The sequence below is a fragment of the Ovis canadensis genome, chromosome 4, assembly GCF_042477335.2.
Source record: "Ovis canadensis isolate MfBH-ARS-UI-01 breed Bighorn chromosome 4, ARS-UI_OviCan_v2, whole genome shotgun sequence".
Taxonomy (NCBI): domain Eukaryota; kingdom Metazoa; phylum Chordata; class Mammalia; order Artiodactyla; family Bovidae; genus Ovis; species Ovis canadensis.
In genome coordinates this window covers 33,778,523-33,798,743 of record NC_091248.1, presented here as the reverse complement: position 1 = coordinate 33,798,743, position 20,221 = coordinate 33,778,523, and the positions used below count along the sequence as shown (strand labels likewise).

General features: G+C 36.0%; 1 protein-coding gene across 5 annotated transcripts in view; it reads right to left on the bottom strand.

Annotated features, from left to right (window-relative positions):
• PHF14 (PHD finger protein 14) overlaps positions 1–20,221 on the bottom strand; it is a 238,970-nt gene that overhangs the window by 47,144 nt on the left and 171,605 nt on the right. For 2 of the 5 annotated variants that reach the window (XM_069586621.1, XM_069586622.1), the window contains exon 18: positions 12,556–12,589. The exons of the other annotated variants lie outside the window; for them this stretch is intronic. In XM_069586621.1, coding sequence (XP_069442722.1) covers positions 12,556–12,589 — 34 coding nt within the window. The remainder of the gene's footprint in view (positions 1–12,555; positions 12,590–20,221) is intronic. 5 annotated transcript variants of the gene reach the window in all.

Here is a 20,221-nt window from a genome sequence, read left to right as displayed (position 1 = left end):
CACTTTTCCTTTCTCTTGAGGTAACCAATTCCAAACAAACAGCAATTATTTTAGCAGCTGGACTTCTTAATGCTCAGGTAGTATCTAGACTATTATAGATAAATTATAGTCTATGAACAAAGATGACTCTGTATTTACCCTACAGACTGTCAAGTTTTAAATGATTTCTTTTAAAGGTTGCATTATACAAAGGGACAAACTTTCTCCATTATTTCATTTTTAAAGATGACTTTATGAGTACCTTTAGAGTAGAGAAATCTGTCAAACACTACCTTAACCAAATGATTAGGCTTAACATTACCAGTAAGGCATATTAACATCAACCCTTTGGTAAGATGCTTTACAAAGGGCATGTTAATTCTGATTTGTGGTATCCTTCCCAGCAATGCATGAACCTAATCTAATAAGAAAACATCAGATAAATGCTCTATAACAGAATTGAACAGTAGAAGATAACACTATAGGAAGCTGGATGAAGGGCAAATGGGAGTTATCTGTGCTATTTCTGCTACTTTTGAAAGTAAAAGTGAAGTCTTTCAGCCGTGTCTGACTCTTTGTGACCTCATGGACTGTAGCCTACCAGGCTCCTCTGTCCATGGGATTCTCCAGGCAAAATTACTGGAGTGGGTTGGCCATTTTCTTCTCCAGGGGATCTTCCCAACCCAGGGATCGAACCCAGGTCTCCCGCATTGTGGGCAGATGCTTTACCCTCTGAGCCACCAGGGAAACCCCTAAGTTTTGGTAAGTCTAAAATTATTTTAAAATTAAAAAAAAGATTTAAAAAACAAAATAGAAATGAATACTTGATGAAAGTTTTCTAAATTCAAAGTAAGGGTGATTTATGCACAAAGATTTTATGTAAAAGAAAATTCAAGGTTACTTTAGCCTCTACATTGAAAATATACAGCTAAAATAAATTGTTTTTGCTTTCCATTTTTGTACTTAAAATTCCTTTCTTAAGTACCTCAACTGTTTATTATGATGATGCTATTAATTTTTTATTTTCTTGTTTGTGCTTCCAGGCATTTTTCTTACATTTGTACTCTGAGTACAGATCACTTTCACAGTCAGAAAATATAAGCTTTATCTCCAGAAATAAGGAAGCATAATGGGAGACTGTTTTCAAAGAGAATGATGTCAGCTGTTTTAATTTTATAGCAGCAGACAAAAAGACATATGGTGGGAACAGTAAAATAAAGTGAGAAAGTACAACTAAGCACTAAAATATTTCTATTTCCTTATGATATTTTCTTTAGATTTTAAATATTCCTTTAATCAGAAGAGTTCCTATAATCAGATTCAAATTAATAGTTGAAATTATCTGTATGCTTTAACTATGATCCTTTCAAAACTGCAGTATATATGCAGCTTCCAGTAAAAAATATGAAAACCCACTTAACCTGTTAATATAGAAAAGCAATATATAATATACTCTAATCTGTGGTCAAAAATTACTCTTTTACTCATTTAAAACATACCAGATGTAACTCTCAACAGCATTTAAGACTGTGCTTTTAATACTGAAAATAAGCTAGTGCTGCACAATAGGAAAAATTTATCTTAATAACTGAAAAAATGTTGATGATAATGAAAATGTTTTAGGCAAAAACGAGCATGCTGCATGCTTCAGACTAAAATTAATTAGTTTTTAACGTTTTACAATTCCACCATAATTCTTTAAATGGTGCATTTACTTCATGGCAATAAACACTTGGATCATTAAGTAAAGTGCAAAATGTGTGTGATGTGCTACATTTAATAACCTTTGGCCTTTTTTTCTGTACTTCTGGCATTCAGTTTTCCAATGCACTGAATAAGCAATTGAAGACCACAATTAAATTTCCTGACATTGCATATTTGAGATTCTTATTTCATTTAATACAAAAGGCAATTAGTCTACCATTTTACAACTGAATCCCAACTTTAGTGGGCCGTGATAAAGATACTGAAATGAACTTACAAGAAATGCTTAATTAAATTTACAGTAAAAAGCAAAAGAGGTTTTTTTCTTATGACAGAAGTTGCATATTTAATTAGAAAGTCTAGGGCTACACTGTGAAATTACAGTAACCTGGGAAGTTCTTAGTGAACCTAGCTCAAACATAAATGCTGCTAAATAAGATGGAGCTATTTTATAAATTTTTACCTTTTTTCTCTACTTAGTGATTCAACAAAAGGTAGTTAAATATTGTCTAATATTGTAATATTATCTAATATTACAAAATCATGGGCTTTATGTTAGTAGCAAGTATAATACATACATAAAAGGACAATGAGTGCTCAGTCACGTCCGACTCTGCAACCCCATGGATTGTAGCTCTCCAAGCTCTGTCCATGGAGTTTTCCAGGTAAGAATACTGGAGAGGTTTGCCATTTGCTACTCCAGGGGACCTTCCTGACCCAGGGATCAAACCTGTGTCTCCTGCACTGGCAGGTGAATTCTTTAACCCTGTGCCACCTGGGAAGCCCCAAAGGGATGGTAATAAATTCCTAATTTCATGTATGAGTATATATGAATTCCATATCTCATTTATTTCATTTATTAGCAATCATATCTCTCCATTTGTGATTCTGGAGATCTAGTTGAGTAAGTTTGCCCTTCTAAATCTTTAGTTGAGTAGGTTTGCACTTCTAAATGTTTAGTTTCTCTTGTTACCTTTAACTTCCTTGTGTTGTTTTTTGATGGCATGGAAATGGGATAGTTAAAAATAAGGCTTTAGATTTCCCATTTATGATTTGAGATCCAGAGAATTTCTGTGACCTGGGAAGAAAGGCCCTAAGGATTGGTCAACCATCTGGGGAGGGCATATTAAAAGGGAATGGAAAACAGTAAGTGCAAGATAAGAGTCTGGCAAAATTGAATTAAAAAAAGGAAAATGAATGATGGATGGTTAAGTGTTAGTTAGGGCAGACACTTAATGAGCATAAACTTAATTCTATAAGCTTGTATCTTCCCATAAACATGAAAATAAAAGCACAACTTTGAAGTTTTAGGTATTTAGCAGGTTGCAAACCTGCTGGGCCTAGAAAATTTAATCATATTCTTTTCTTCTCTGACAGATGAGTTCTTATATAAGGCATATATTTGATAACCCCTGCAGAACTTATGATCTTAAGATAAATTTTCCTTCTTTGGTAGGCTTCTCATATCTAGGAAATAAGCTTAGAAGTATACACTAGAAATCAAATTCTATAATGGGGCAATATATTTTCAAACGAGAACAAATCCAGTGTATATGAATTAAAAGTTTATGTTATATTAAGATATAACATTTTAAGAGGCTCTTCAGAAAGTATTTTTTGCATAAATCATCTATTATTCACTAAATGTAACATTACAAAAATCCTAAATGTGCTAATATTTAAAGATAATACATACGAATTTTTACTTTTCCCACAGGTATTCAACGAGAAGAGACATTTCTAAATTTATGTTGTTTGATTTTTTTCTGTCCTAAACATACACATACAAGATTAAATTTCATCAAGCCAAAATGAGGCAAAACAAATGTCTAAAAATGTTTGAGGTAAACAAGCTCACCAGTAAAATCATAGTTCCACAGCTAAGAAATTTCTAGGTTGTATAAAAATCAGTGACTGACTCATTAAAATTTTCAGTCATACATGCACTGTTTTATGATTGGAAATTATTCAGCAATAAATGAGTTCCTTATACAAGCTGGAAAATACTTGTATGTAGCATATTTATATTTATTAATATAAGCAATAACCATTGATATTAGAATTGGCCATTGTGGAAGAAGTGACCTCTTCAGTAATATGTGACTGCATTTTGTTTATCCTTTACAATATGATGAGTTTAATGCAACATAGATTTAAAAGGTATTTTACATATAAAATATTAAAAGGATTTTTGGTGTTATATCTTTAACATATATAATATTAAAGATCAAGATGGCAGAGTAGAGGGATGTGGAACTCACCTGCTGTGTGTGTGTGTGTGTGTGTGTGTGTGTGTGTGTGTGAGAGAGAGAGAGAGAGAGAGAGAGGGAGGGAGGGAGGGAGGGAGGGAGGGAGAGAGAGAGAGAGAGTCACTCAGTCATGTCTGACTCTTTGTGATCCCATGGACTGCAGCCCACCAGGATTGTGTCCATTGGGATTCTCCTGGCAAGAATAATGAAGTGGTTTGCCATGTCCTTCTCCAGGGGATCTTTCCAACCCATGGATCGAACCCAGGTCTCCTGCACTGCAGGTGGATTATTTACTGTCTGAGCCACCAGGGAAACCCTGACCTGCTCTAACAAATACATAAAAATATATTCTTTTAGTTTTTGCTTATCTGAGAAATTCTTGTTTTAAAATTTACTTATTATTGTTGTATTAGATGCTCAGTCATGTCTGACTCTTTGTGACTCCATGGACTGAGGGTCCTCTGTCCGTGGAATTCTCCAAGCAAGAATACTGGAGTGGGTTACTATGCCCTTTTCCAGGGGATCTTCTTGACCCAAGGATTGAACCTGGGTTCCCTCACAGCTCAGTCGGTAAAGAATTTGCCTGCAAGGCAGGAGACCTGGCTTCGATTACTGGGTTGGGAAGATCCCCTGAAGAAGAAAATGGCAATCCACCCCAGTATTTTTGCCTGGAAAATCCCAGACAGAGGAGCCTAGCAGGCTACAGTGTATAGAGTCATAAGAGTTGGACATGACTTAGAAACTAAACCACTAACCACCACCACCTCTCCTATTGCAGGCAGATTCTTTACCATTTGAGCTACCCTAGAGGTTTGTTAGCTCTGTGAATACTAAACCAATCCTAAAAGAAATATCTAAAGGTCTTCACTAAATGGAAAAGAAGCAAGTATCTATGTGAAAGGCAAATAAATAAAAGGATTGAAGATTACTTAAATAAGCCAGCACAAATGTTAACAATAAAAAACAATGAAAAAAATTCTGTGAAAGCAATTATAACTACAATGAACAGCAAAAGGATAAAAATTGAGATGTAAAATAGGACATCATAAAATGTAGGGAGGGAAGTAAGAAAAATGTAGCTCTTTTAGAATATATTTGAGTTTATATGACTACCAGTTGAAAGCAAGTAGGTAAGCTATGGGTTAATATACTTGAAAACCAGGATAATCACAAATCAAAAACATGCAGTAACTTCACAAAAATCAAAAAGAAAGGAACTATAGTGTAACAGAAAAGAAGAACATCAAACCACAAGAGAAAAACAAAAAGAAGACAGGGATAAAGAAGGAATACAAAGGAATCAACTGGAAAACAGGGTTTAAAATGGCAATAAATAATTATCAATAAATACGTTAAAGGTAAATGGACTAAATTCTCCAATAAAGACACAGAGTGAAAGACTAGATAATACAACAAAAACCTTCAATATGCTGCCTACAAGAGATTCTTTAGGGAAGAAAATGTATACATTGAAAGCGAGGGGATAGAAAAAGGTGTTTCATGCAAATGGAAATGACAAAGCAAAAGTAGCAATATTCATATCAGGCAAAACAGACTTTATAACAAAGGCCATAAAGAAAGACAAAGGAGACTACATAATGATAGAAAGATCAATTCAAGAAGAGGTGCATATGCACCCATTATAGAAGTGTTTAAATACATAAATAATAACAGACATAAAGGGACAAACTAATGGGAATTCAATAAGGCAACGGAGATCCTAAATGACACAATAGAACAGACTTTATTGAGATCTATAGGATAGTACATCTAAAAAGACCAGAATATATATTCTTTTCAAGTGCATATGGAACATTCTCTAGGACAAATACATCCTCTACATACTAGGACACAAAACAAACCTCCATAAATTAAGAGGACAGAAATTATTTCAAATATCTTTTCTAACTACGACATGAAACTAGAAATCAATCACAGAAAGAGAAACAAAGGGAAAAAAACAATTACATGGAGACTAAACAAAATGTTACTGAAAAATCAGTGAGTCAATGATGAAATCAAAGAGGAAATAAAACATACATTGAGATAGATGACAATAAAACACAACCATACAGAAGCTATGGGGCACAGCAAAAGTTCTAAGCAATCCTGAGAAAAAAGAACAAAGCTGGAGGTATAACATTTCCAGACTTCAGACAATACTACAGTGCTACAGTAATTAAAACAGCATGGTATTGGCACAAAAACAGACATAGATCAATGGAACAGAAAAGAGAACACAGAAATAAGCCCGTATGCCTTTGATCATGGAGAAGGCAATGGCAACCCACTCTAGTACTCTTGCCTGGAAAATCCCATGGACGGAGGAGCCTGGTAGGCTGTAGTCCATGAGGTCACTAGAAGTTGGACACGACTGAGCAACTTCACTTCACTTTTCACTTTCATGCACTGGAGAAGGAAATGGCAACCCACTCCAGTGTTATTGCCTGGAGAATCCCAGGGATGGGGGAGCCTGGTGGGCTGCTGTCTATGGGGTCGCACAGAGTTGGACACAACTGAAGCAACTTAGCAGTAGCAGCCTCTAGTCAATTAGTCTTCTTCAACAAAGGTGACATATATAATGGAGAAAGACATTTTCTTCAGCAAGTGGTATTTGGAAAGCTGGACAGCCACATGTTAATCAATAAAGTTAGAACAGTCTTTCACACCATGCACAAAATTAAACTCAAAGTGACTTCAAGACTTATTAAGACATGACACCATAAAACTTCCAGAAGAGAACACAGGCAAAATATTCTCTGACATTGTACCAATGTTTTCTTAAGTCAATCTTCCAGGGCAAAAAGCAATAAAAGCAAAGATAAATAAATATAATCAAACTTATAATCAAGCTTATAATCAAACTTATAAGCTTTTGCACAGCAAGAAAAGAAAAGAGTTAGTTGCTCAGTTGTTTCCAGCTCTTTGTGACCCCATAGACTACCACCCATCAGGCTCCTCTCTGCCCATGGAATTCTCCAGAAGGGAATGGGTAGCCATTCCCTTCTCCAGGGGATCTTCCTGGCCCACGGATTGAACTGAGGTGTCCTTCATTGCAGGCAGATTCTTTACTGTCGGAGCCACAGGGAAACCATAAACAAAATGAAAAAAACAACCTATGGACTGGGAGAAAATATCTCCAAATGATGCGACTCACAAGGGCTTGATTTCCAAAATATATAAACAACTCATACAACTCAGGGCCTCCTGGTGGCTCAGTGGTAAAGAATCGGCCTGCCAGGGCAGTAGATTCAGGTTTGATCCCTGGGTCAGTAAGACCCTTGGAGAAGGAAATGACAACCCATTCCAGTATTCTTGCTTGAGACACTCCATGGACAGAGAAGTCTGGTGGTTTACAATCCACAGGGTTGCAACAAGTCAGATACAACTTAGCAACTAAACAACAACAATATACAACTCAGTAACAAACAAACAACCCAATCAAAAAATGGGCAGAAGACCTAAATAAACATTTCTCCAAAGACATAGAGATGACCAACAAGTACATGAAAAGATTTTCAACACTGCCAATTATTAGAGAAATGCAAAATCAAAACTATATTGAGGCATCATCTGACACAGTTCAGAATGGCCATCCTGAAAAAGTTTACAAATACTAAATGCTGAAGAGGGTTTGGTGAAAAGCGAGCCCTCCTACACTGCTGGTGGGAATGTAAATTGGCACAGCCACTATGGAAAATAGTATGTGTTCTTTAAAAACCTAAAAATAGAGTTACCCTATGGTCCAGCAATCTCACTCCTGCTCATATATCCAGAAAAGACAAAAACTCAAATTTGAAAAGATACATGCACCCTAATGCTCATAGGAGCACTATTTACAGTAGCCATGGAAACAATCTTAGTGTCCATCAAGAGATGAATGGATAAAGAAGTGGTACATATATACAATGGAATATTACTCATCCACAAAAAGAATGAAATAATGTCATTTGCAGCAACATGGGTGAACCTGGAAAATATCATACTAAGCAACATAAGGCAGAAAGAGAAAGATGAATACCATATGATAAAACCTGTGGAATCTGAAAAAAAACTATACAAATGAACTTATTTACAAAACAGAAAAAGACTCACAGACATAGAAAACAAACTTACGCTTACCAAAAGGGAAAGGGGTAGGGGGAAGATAAGTTAGGAGTATGGCATTAACAGATACACACTACCATTTGTAAAATAGATAAACAACAAGGATTTACTCTACAGCACAGGGAACTATATTCAATATCTTTTAATAGCCTATAATAGAAAGGCATAAAAAATTTATTGTGTATAAATGTGTATAATCAAATCACTCTGTTATACATGTGAACCTAATCAATACTGTAAATCAATATTCAATTAAAAAATTTTTTTTGCTTAGTCAAGCCCTATAGTTAATATTTACCTAGACTATGTATCAAAGCACTGTCAAAGAAGTAGAATTTATGTAAATGTAATATCACAATCTTAAAGTGCTACTTCAGAGAAGAGGTAGAAGACAGTCAAAAAGTGAAAGGTAACACAAACTCCCCTCATGAAAATGATGTTATTTATATTACTTGATGTTTAGGCTTGATAACTGTCCTAGTATATAAGAAGTTATCAAAAGAAGCTGGGTGCTTCATACTCACCGTACATGTTTTTGCAACGCTTTTAAAATCAAATTTGTCTCAACACAAAAAGTAAGAACAGATAAGCAAACAGACAAATGATCTTTGTTGTAAAATCACCTATGTTGTAAATACTATAAAGTTTCTCACCAAAATAATATACAGAGGTTATCAGAGTTATGAGTTAACAGTTTCAGCATTTCTGTGATATGGACAGCTCATTACAGACTCCATACTGTAAACCAGTAAACTGTATCTACTGCTTGCTAGTAAAATCATAAAATCATTCAGAGATACTGAGTTATGTTTCACACATGAAATTCACTGTAGTGTTTTGAGGATTCATGAAGTTTAATAAGAACCATGAGAATCAAATTCAACTCTTAACGGTAAAATAGTCTTCTCATTTTACAAGACTCTTCATCCCTTGACTCATATTAAACACTTTTATCTTTTAAAGATAATATTAAGTGTTGAAGTAAGTTCTATTCCTAGAAATCCTTCCTTTCTTCCTCCTGCAAAAATTTATTGAACAATGACTGTGTGTCAGACACTGGGAAAAGTACTGGAAATAACAAAATTCAATGAAATGTCTTCCTGCCTAGAGGAGCCTGTGTTCCAATGTGGTAGAAGAGTGAAACTGAAAGTTGCCCAGTTGTGTCTGCCTCTTTACAACCATATAGTTCATGGAATTCTCCAGCCCAGAATACTGGAGTGGGTAGCCTTTCCCTTCTCCAGGGGATCTTCCCAACCCAGGGACTGAACCCAAGTCTCCTGCATTGCAGGCGGATTCTTTGCCAACTGAGCTATCAGGGAAGCCCAATGTGGTAGATCGGCAGTCATATAATTACAGTGCAATGGAGAAAGTATATTTTAAAGTCTATCAGGCATAAAATGTAAAGAGAAAAACCTGAACTATGACAATATCTAGGAGAGTTTTTTTTTTTTTTTAAAGAATGAGTTACATTCTAGAGTTGGGGTATGGCATCGGAATAATATGTCCTCCTTCATTCTCAATGATTGCGATTCTGCATCTTTGAAACAAACACTTCTCAACGTAACTTACACTGCTGCTGCTGCTACTTACACTGACTACTCTTTTATTAAGATCAAGTCAACATCAAAGGACTACTTCTTTGAGAAATAAACTTATGCTTACAAGTGAATTTTTAAAACTTTACTCCCAAGTGAACAGATTAAGTTGCTGCAAATGTCTCTATTCCAAGTTGAATGCTATTTTCCCTAGAGTGAATCCATTAATCTTTTCAGTTTTATTGGAAATTAATAGCTCATTAGAGATCCAAGTAACACATTTCCTATGGCACATTAATTTTTCATGAGTGAAAAAAAGTTTGACTTTGCTTCAAAAAATGAAAATAACATTTTAGGAAATTCCACACAGAAATTTTCTCTAGTAGTGGTACTTCATATCAGACAGAGTCCAATATAACAGCCACATTTTCTACATTCTGACTTCAAAATAACTGTATAAACACTATTTTGCTCTTAAAAGAAAAGTTAAATGTTTTAAACTCTTTGCTTTAAACTGTTACCATAATGAAAACCAAGTACTGATACCATTGTAAATGATTGCCAAAAGTAGGCCTTGTGGTAAGTACAAAATCAGTTAAAAAGCTTACCTGAAAATGTATTTACTTAACTGATGTTTTCTATGACCAATTAGTTATTCTATAAGTATAAAGTATTTTGCTATATTTCACGATCAACACTATAAAACATTAGAAAAAATATTTGATAAAATGACATTTGAAAAACCTATTTGAAAAGATCATTCAGAGAGCTACAAAAGCCATTCATACATTTCCCCCTGGTTTTTAACTGTGTGTCAGTTACTGTGATAGGTGCTAATAAGAAAAAAAACCAAAAACTGATATATAAGGTAGATTCTGAGCTTTATGAATCTTTTAATCTCTGTCCAAAACAATGATTACTAACTATAATTTCAATTAAGACATGTTCAATGAAAGTACAATGCTATGAGCGTTTCACTAGAACAGCCTGAAAGTTTCGGAGAAGCTCGTCCTCATCCTAAAAATGACAAATACATTCAGACCTGGAGGATAAGATGGAGAGGTAAACCTAAAGTCCACACACAGATAACATCAGAAGACAAAGAAACATCTTTGATTAATTAACCCTACAACCATCTAATAGTCTTAATTCTGAATATATCAACACAAGGTATGAAATATTAAAAAGTTACATTTTCTATTACTTGCAGTTAAAGCATCCTTACCAATACAACACTGGAATCTTTGTTAATTTTCTTCTTAGTTCTCTGAATTTTCCCCATATCTTTTATTTCTTTTAACTTCCTTTTATCAATGTTTTTAGAACTCTGTTACTCTTATCTGGAGATGGCTCTAAAGAGCCTCAAATGCCATCTATTTTATGTTGACTCTCCAATTTATACCTTCAGCCTGGCATATATTCCGTGTTTTAAGGTCATATGTCCACCGCTACTTGATGTCTTCACTGAACTTTTAAATGAGCACTTCAAACAGACCAGGTACAAAGCCAAACTTGCTTGCCTTTCCCCAGGCACTACCAACCTTCCTCAAAAGCCTTATACCTCTCCTGGTCTATAATTTACACAGTTGCTCAAATACAAACTCTAGGAGTCATTCTTCGATTCTTTTCTTTCTCTCATACTCCAGAGCCAACTCCTGTTGTCTCTATTACCGCAGATAATACCATTTCAGTATTTCCATTCCATATTTCCTGCCAGGATTACTCTAATACCTTCCTAATCAATGGCTTCCATTTTACTGTTGTACGACTGATTCTCCATATGATAGGGAGCAATTTTTGTAAGGCATGGAGGATATCACGTCCCACCTTTGCTTGAAACCCTCCGGGAGTGCTGTATTTAGAGTCCAAACTCCTACCATGGCCTATAAAATCCTATAAAACCTGGCCCCTCCCACCTTTCTGGCTTCATCTCAACAGTTCTCCAACTTGCTTATGTTAGCTCCAAACATGCTGGTCTTCCTTTTGATCCCTGAACAAATGGCACTAGCTGTTCTCTCTGTCTTTAACTTTATATGCCTAGGTTGTTTTGTTTTTGTTATACAGTCTTAGTGAGTTCTCTGATGTCATGCATATGGAACCAACCTTTCCTCCACCAACCAGAGGAAAGAACAGGAAAGAACAGTTCTTCATAACTCTTATCACAATGAAATAACCATTTACTTGCTTATTTTATACATTATCTGTCTTCCCTCACTACAGTGTAATCTCCATGATAGCAGATTTTCTCTGTCTTGCTAACCCCAGAATCCTCAGAAGCTAGTGTCATTTCTACCATATCACAGTCTCAATATCTCTTTACTGTATGAATAACTACCCTACTATATAACTGCATAGGAAACAAATAGTAGTTTTGACTTTTTCAGTATTTATTAAATACAGAGTTTTCACATACACTGTATCTAATACTCACAAGTGCCAGGCAACATAAGTATTATCATTCCCACTTCCCATCCAGAAAATTGAGAATTAAAGACATTAAAGAACTACCCTGGGTAACACACCTAAAAGTGTAAGAGGACCTGGATTTAAACTCAGCTCTGTCTGACTCCAAAGAATTCTCCTTCCAGTATTACAGACAAGTAGAATTGCTTATGATCAGTAAATTTAAACCTCACTTATATTTCCAAAATACCAATAATTATTTTTTTGTCCAACAGATACTGATCGCATTAATTGCTCAGTTGTACAAAAAGATCTTAAATCTGTCTTGCGGAAATGATTGAAAAGCAATCTTTAAATCCAAAACAGTTTAGCCATTGTGCACCTTGAAGATTATTTATAGAAATCCTGATAAACATACCACTTGCCTTTTCATTTTTTCAAGCTTTCTGACAATATTAGGATTTGTTGTGTTATATTTCCTAAATCTCATGAGGATACAGAAATGGTTGAGAACAAAAAGGGGCACTGGGGAAACGCTGCAAGAACAGTTTCTCAGAAACATAAAATTCTGCCATTACCTTGGGATGGCTGCTCTTTTGTCTTCAAATAAGCCTGTGTAAAGAAGATTTATTATCAAGGTCCATAGCTTTCTCAGTTCTTTGACAGATACCAACACAAAGGTTTACTTTCTCAGAAAGAAAAAATAGTCTCTATTTTTAAGAAAAAGGATCACAAGCCTTTACAGAGATAGGTCCATGAAGGACACTTGGAAGCTTGTGGAAATGTTGAGAGTTCAAATTGAAGAGTCTCAAAAGAAAATCCTGGCATAATATTAAATTGAATATAAAGCTGACAAAATATAACATTTACGGAAAATTAAATTATAAATTTAAATATAAAGTAACTTTTTAACATAAAAATGATCTCATAGCCACATTATGTGGCAACCATATTGTTCAATTAAATTAATTAAACATTTGGAAAGTGCTAATTTTCATAATACAGGTGTTCAACAGTTACCCAGGAAACAAATCTCTAATTCTCCATTGAAATATGAAAGTATTTTTAAAAGATGATTTTGCTTTTCTTAACTTTTAAAGATACTATCATGCATTTTATCATAGACAGAAAATACATAAACAGAGTGTGACCTTTTAAACCCAATTTTATTTTAAAATTAAAAAACAAGCTGTATACTCTGAATTTCACCACAGTTTGAAATGTCTTATTGATATATGATATATCTAATTTCAAAAGAATGATAAAGCAGAATATAATTGAGCAACAGCAGGCATTGGAAACTGTGATACCATTTTGCCTCCTCTGAATGTAGCCTCACATGAATCATTGTTAGAACTCAGTACACAAGTAGTATACCCCCTAATTAATTTGATTATGTACTTTATACATCACAAGCAGCTCAACAAATATGAAATAATATGTTGTTTTCTGGAAAGTTATATGGAAAGCTGGTTACATTTTCTACATTCAGAAAAAAAAGTGGGCTTCTAATATACAAAAGAAATCTACATCATTATTTAAACTAAGATTTGCTTAAAAAAAATTAACGATGTGTAGGCGCTAGTGGCAAAGAACCTGTCTGCCAATGCAGGAGATATAACAGACGCTGGTTCAATCCCTGGGTCAGGAAGATCCCGTGGAGGAGGGCATGGTGGGCTACAGTCCATAGGGTCATAAATGAGTCTGACATGACCAAAGTGACTTAGCATGCACACACAATAAAAGAATAAGGAGAAAGAAGGAACAAGGAAAACTAATGAAGAATGTCCTCCTCTCTTTCTTTCCCCTATTCTTTTAATCAAAAATTATTAAGTGAATGCCTACTACATACTGTGCATATGTTCTGGGGAGAGAAGAACAAACAGCTGATCTTTTCCAGAAAACTTATGCACTTGAATTGTAAAACAGTTCAACTTATGCCTCCTACCTTCTCTATTCCTTGTCAACAGACACCTCTATGTTTCTTCAGAAAGTCAAATTATTTTGTTTATAAAATATTGCAAACATAGCAATAATCATAGCTATAACTTTTAGCACTTATTGAAACCCCCTGGATATTTCTTCCCAAATATACTCCTCTTCCTTTCTTTTTACCAGACATGGCCAATATGTTGAACTGGACATCACTCATTGGTATGCTTTCATACCATATTTTAACATTTTATATGCATGGCATCGTATTAAACTTCTACAACTTCCAGGTTATTTTCAACACTATATTTTGCTTATTTATTTGTTATACTGTCTTAAAATAACATACATGTTTTCAGCTCAAAAACTAGCATTACAAACTAGAAACAATCCAACTAAGTTAAGGTGGTGACAGATATACGACTATTATTTAATCTTGTTTGGAGATACTGGTCAATACAATTAGAAGAGAATGCCATGAAGTATAAAATTGTAAGACGAGATAAAACTACCTCTATTTGTTTATACCTGGAAATGTCAAGAGAATCAACTGAAACACATAAAGAGAGAATTCAATGAGCACCTCTGGGAACAGAATAAAACAATTTAAATAGACAACTATTATGTTCTGTATCCATATTCCTCTAATTACCTCTCTAAATTTTAAGACTGATTAAAGAAAGAATACTGTTTGCTATGTGTATTTTTAAGAAGAGAGAATCAATATATTAAAATAAGCAATTTACATTAAATACAAAAGTCAGATGCTAAGTTAAATAGATTTCTTTGGTTTTCCAGACCACTCTTCTCTATAAAGAGCCATAAAATTTTAGAGACAGAAGGGAAGGTATTTTACTTAGAGGATGGATCGTTTGATCCATTCTATTTACTCTACTGATAGAGAAGCCATTCAGAGCACATAACTGACCTCCCCAGGATCCCACAGCTACTAAATAGTAGAGCTGGAATCAGAATTCAAGTCTCCTAAGCTGCTGTCTGGAACTGTTTGTCATGATGAGCCAGTATTGACCATAATGAATCAGTATGATTTTAAATTAAATGCTGGTAAAAATATAGTATGCCTAAAAGCAAGACAAAAAATGTTGGTGAGGTTGTGTGTACCTAGGTATTCTAAGAATCAAAGTGATCTAACATTGTAAAATAATTGTGTGTTCTTATCCAAAGCATCTACATGAGCACAGTAGACAATGTATATGCCTCTGGCCTCAGACAAAACTAACCCAGTCCTCCTTTGACACCTACTATTGGTGTGACCTTGGGAAAACCACATGACCTCTCAGTCTCAGTTTCCTTATACGTAAAAAAAAAAAAAAAAACAAAACACAAAAACTAAAAACCTGAAAGAACACACTTTGGGGATCAGAAATATGATTATGCATGCAAATTATACTAATAAAATGTTTACATTTACTAATAAAATGTGTTAACATAGTAGGTGCTCAAAACAAAGCCAGAAATTATTATTAAAGAAGTTAAAATACATTCCCAAAAACCAGGCTCAAAAATTGAGAAAGTTGGTTGGAGAAAGTGCTTTTTCTTTTTACCAGAATAAAAATGAACAGTTTTGCTTCCTTTTCTAACTAGAATTTTAGTTTTTCAATGCTGATGGTAACTGTAATGTTAAGAATTACTTAAACTTGTAATGTAGAAGTGTTTTCTACTTGTTTATTAACCTGCAAATATGTAACTGTCTATCTACTATCTGCCAGGTTCCTTTCTAGAAGGTGGAGAAACAAGCGGTAAATAACAGGATGTCTTTGTCGTCACAGGTCTTATATTTCAACAGGAAACAGAATAAACTGTTAGCAGATAATTTCACATTTTGATGTAAAAAACAAAGGAAAAAACAAAGGAAAAGAACACAATGTGTGTGAGCACAGGTTTCCTTAGATAATGCAGTCAGGGAAAGTTACTATAGAGGTAGAGGTAACATTCAGGCTGAGATGCCAGTCAGGTACTAGCCTGTGGAAAGAGAATGTACAGGCACGGGGAACAAGAGCGACGGCCTAACAGGACAAATGAGCTCAGCATGTATGACACCAGTATATGTGGCAGGAGATGCAATGTTAGCCTGATTCCATTTACAGTGAGAAGCCACTGAAGGATTTAATACTAAGTAATTTGATTTTGAGCTTTAAGGTTATTTTGCTTGCTGTGTAGAGAAAGAAGGATAGGGGTTATAGGTAAGAATGAAAATAGAAAAGAAGTCAGAAGACAACTGCAACAGTACAAATCAGAAATGATGGTGGCTTGGAGCACTGTAGTAGTGGTGGGAATGGGAAGATGTATGACATGGTTCTGAGTCAGGACAGGCTATGAGGGAGAAATCGAGGAATAAACAAAAGAGAGTAATTAGAAATGACTCCTGTTTGTGGCACACAAAAATGGTAGTAGTGAGTTGGGAAAGAGTAAGAGACAAGTATGCTATCATGGGAGTGAAGAATGATCTGGGAAAAAAAATTCTATTTCAGCAACATTAAACTTGAGACAATCTATAGCTGTCCAATGGGAAAGTCAGGAAAATATCAGGATACATGAATTTAGATCTTGAGGGAAGAGTTCAGGGCTAGTATTAGAAATCTAGAAGTCTACAACTTATAGATGAGACTATATGCACTCATCAAGGGAATGGCATACAGAGAAGAAGAGGGTCCTATGGACTAAGCCATGGAAATAAAACTGGGCACAGGTGGAGTACTCAGCTAAGAAGATTGAGAAGGAGTTGCCATTTATGTAGCATGAAAATGAGGGGGCTCTGCAGGTCATCAGTTCAGTTGCTCAGTCGTGTCCAACTGTTGCGACCCCATGGACTGCAGTATGCCAGGCTTCCTGTCCATCACCAACTCCCTGAGCTTGCTCAAACTCATGTCCATCGAGTTGGTGATACCATCCAGCCATCTCATCCTCTGCCATCCCCTTCTCCTCCTGCCTTCAATCTTTTCCAGCATCAGGGTCTTTTCCAATGAGTCAGTTCTTCACATCAGGTAGCCAAAGTATAGGAGTTTCAGCTTCAGCATCAGTCCTTATAATGAATATTCAGGACTGATTTCCTTTAGGATAGACTGGTTGAATCTCCTTGCTGTCCAAGGGACTCTCAAGAGTCTTCTCCAACACCATAGTTCAAAAGCATCAGTTTTTCAGTGCTCAGCTTTCTTATCTATATATATAGTCCAACTCTCACAAAAAACCGTAGGCTTGACTAGATGGATCTCTGTTGGCAAAGTAATGTCTCTGCTTTTTAAAGTGCTGTCTAGGTTAGTCATAACTTTTCTTCCAAGGAGCAAGCATCTTTAATTTCATGGGTGCAGTCACCATCTGCAGTGATTTTGGAGCCCCCCAAAATAAAGTCTGTCTCTTTTTTCCATTGTTTCCCCATCTATTTGCCATGAAATGATGAGACCAGATGCCATGATCTTAGTTTTCTGAATGTTGAGTTTGAAGCCAACTTTTACACTCTCCTCTTTCACTTTCATCAAGAAGCTCTTTAGTTCTTCTTCACTTTCTGCCATAAGGGTGGTGTCATCTGCATATCTGAGGTTATTGATATTTCTCCTGGAAATCTTGATTGAGAAGTGTTAAAACGTGTCAAAGGAAACGAAGAGATGCTTTTTGAAGGAGTTAAGATATTTTCTATCTCATATTCCTCTGGTATTAGTTTCAAAGTCTTATATCACACAAAAATTATTTGCTTTCAAAATACAATACTATTATAGGAATTCTCATATTTTAAAAAAACGTTTTATTTTGTGTTGGAGAGTAGCTGATTAACAATATTGTGATAGTTTCAGGTGGACAACAAAGAAACTAAGCCATACATATATATGTATCTACTCTCCCGCAAACTTCCCTCCCATCCAGGCTGCCACATAACACTGAGCAGAGTTCCCAGTGCTAAATAGTAGAACCTTGTTGGTTATCCATTTTAAATATTGCAGTGTATACAAGTTGATCCCAAACTTCCTAACTATCCCTTCTTCCCATCTTTTCCTCTGGCAACCATAAATTTGTTCTCAAAGTGTGAATTTATTTTTGTTTTGTAAATAAGTTCATTTGTAACAGTTCTTCTTGGAGGAATTCTCACATTTTGACTGTAAAGCCCTAGAAACAAAGTCATAAACATACTGTCTTAAGCCTAGATTTTCCAGTGAAATATGCTAAAATACTACTAGAAAGCAGAAGACCCAGGTTTGATCCCTGGATCAGGAAGATCGCCTGGAGAAGGGGATGGCTACCCACTCCAGTATCCCTGCCTGGAGAATTCCATGGACAGAGGAGTCTGGTGAGTTATAGTACACGTGGTTGCAAAGAGTCAGACACGACTGAAGTGACTAACACACTGAGTTCTTTCAAAACTTCTCCCAAACTGTTTATTTCATTTTTCTATATTCTCTTTTAAACTGTAAGTATCAAGAGGACAGGGGTTATATCCTTTCAAGGATGCTCCTAGCAACTGTTATTGGGCCCTACACTGATAAAGGACAGAAATGGTATGGACCTAACGGAAGCAGAAGATATTAACAAGAGGTGGCAAGAATGCACAGAACTGTACAAAAAAGCTCTTCACAACCCAAATAATCATGATGGTGTGATCACTCACCTAGAGCCAGACATCCTGGAATGTGAAGTTAAGTGGGCCTTAGAAAGCATCACTACAAACAAAGCTAGTGGAGGTGATGGAATTCCAGTTGAATTCCATCTTTCAAATCCTGAAAGATGATGCTGTGAAAGTGCTTCACTCAATATGCCAGCAAACTTGGAAAACTCAGCAGTGGCCACAGGACTGGAAAAGGTCAGTTTTCATTCCAATCCCAAAGAAAGGCCAATGCCAAAGAATGCTCAAACTACCGCACAATTGCACTCATCTCACATGCTAGTAAAGTAATGCTCAAAATTCGCCAAGCCAGGCTTCAGCAATACATGAACCATGAACTTCCTGATGTTCAAGTTGGTTTTAGAAAAGGCAGAGGAACCAGAGATCAAACGGCCAACATCTGCTGGATCATGGAAAAAGCAAGAGAGTTCCAGAAAAACATCTATTTTTGCTTTATTGACTATGCCAAAGCCTTTGACTTTGTGGATCACAATAAACTGTGGAAAATTCTGAAAGAGATGGGAATACCAGACCACCTGACCGGCCTCTTGAGAAACCTATATGCAGGTCAGGAAGCAACAGTTAGAACTGGACATGGAACAACAGATTGGTTCCAAATAGGAAAAGGAGTACGTCAAGGCTGTATATTGTCACCCTGCTTATTTAACTTATATGCAGAGTACATCATGAGAAACGCTGGGCTGGAAGAAGCAGAAGATGGAATCAAGATTGTTGGGAGAAATATCAATAACCTCAGATATGCAGATCATACCACCCTTATGGCAGAAAGTGAAGAGCAACTAAAAAGCCTCTTGATGAAAGTGAAAGAGGAGAGTGAAAAAGTTGGCTTAAAGCTCAACATTCAGAAAACAAAGATCATGGCATCTGGTCCCATCACTTCATGGGAAATAGATGGGGAAACAGTGGAAACAGTGTCAGACTTCTTTTGGGGGGGCTCCAAAATCACTGCAGATGGTGATTGCAGCCATGAAATTAAAAGACGCTTACTCCTTGGAAGGAAAGTTATGACCAACCTAGATAGCATACTGAAAAGCAGAGACATTACTTTGCCAACAATGGTCTGTCTAGTCAAGGCTATGGTTTTTTCCAGTGGTCATGTATGGATGTGAGAGTTGCACTGTGAAGAAAGCTGAGCGCTGAAGAATTGATGCTTTTGAACTGTGGTGTTGGAGAAGACTCTTGAGAGTCCCTTGGACTGCAAGGAGATCCAACCAGTCCTTTCTAAAGGAGATCTGTCCTGGGTATTCTTTGGAAGGAATGATGTTAAAGCTGAAACTCCAGTACTTTGGCCACCTCATGTGAAGAGTTGACTCACTGGAAAAGACTTTGATGCTGGGAGGGATTGGGGGCAGGAGGAGAAGGGGACGACCAAGGATAAGATGGCTGGATGGCGTTACCGACTCGATGACGTGAGTTTGAGTGAACTCCAGGAGTTGGTGATGGACAGGGAGGCCTCGTGTGCTGCAATTCTTGGGGGTGCAGAGTCGGACACGACTGAGCGACTGGACTGAACTGAACTGAACTGACACTTTACACCAGGGTCAGTAAATATTTGTAAAATGAAGGCAAGAAGAACTCTAGAAAGAAATACACCAATATGGCAACAACCGTAATCCCTGGGAAATATAGTATGACTTTTGTTTTCTTTATCCCTTTCTCTGAATTTTTCAAATTATCTA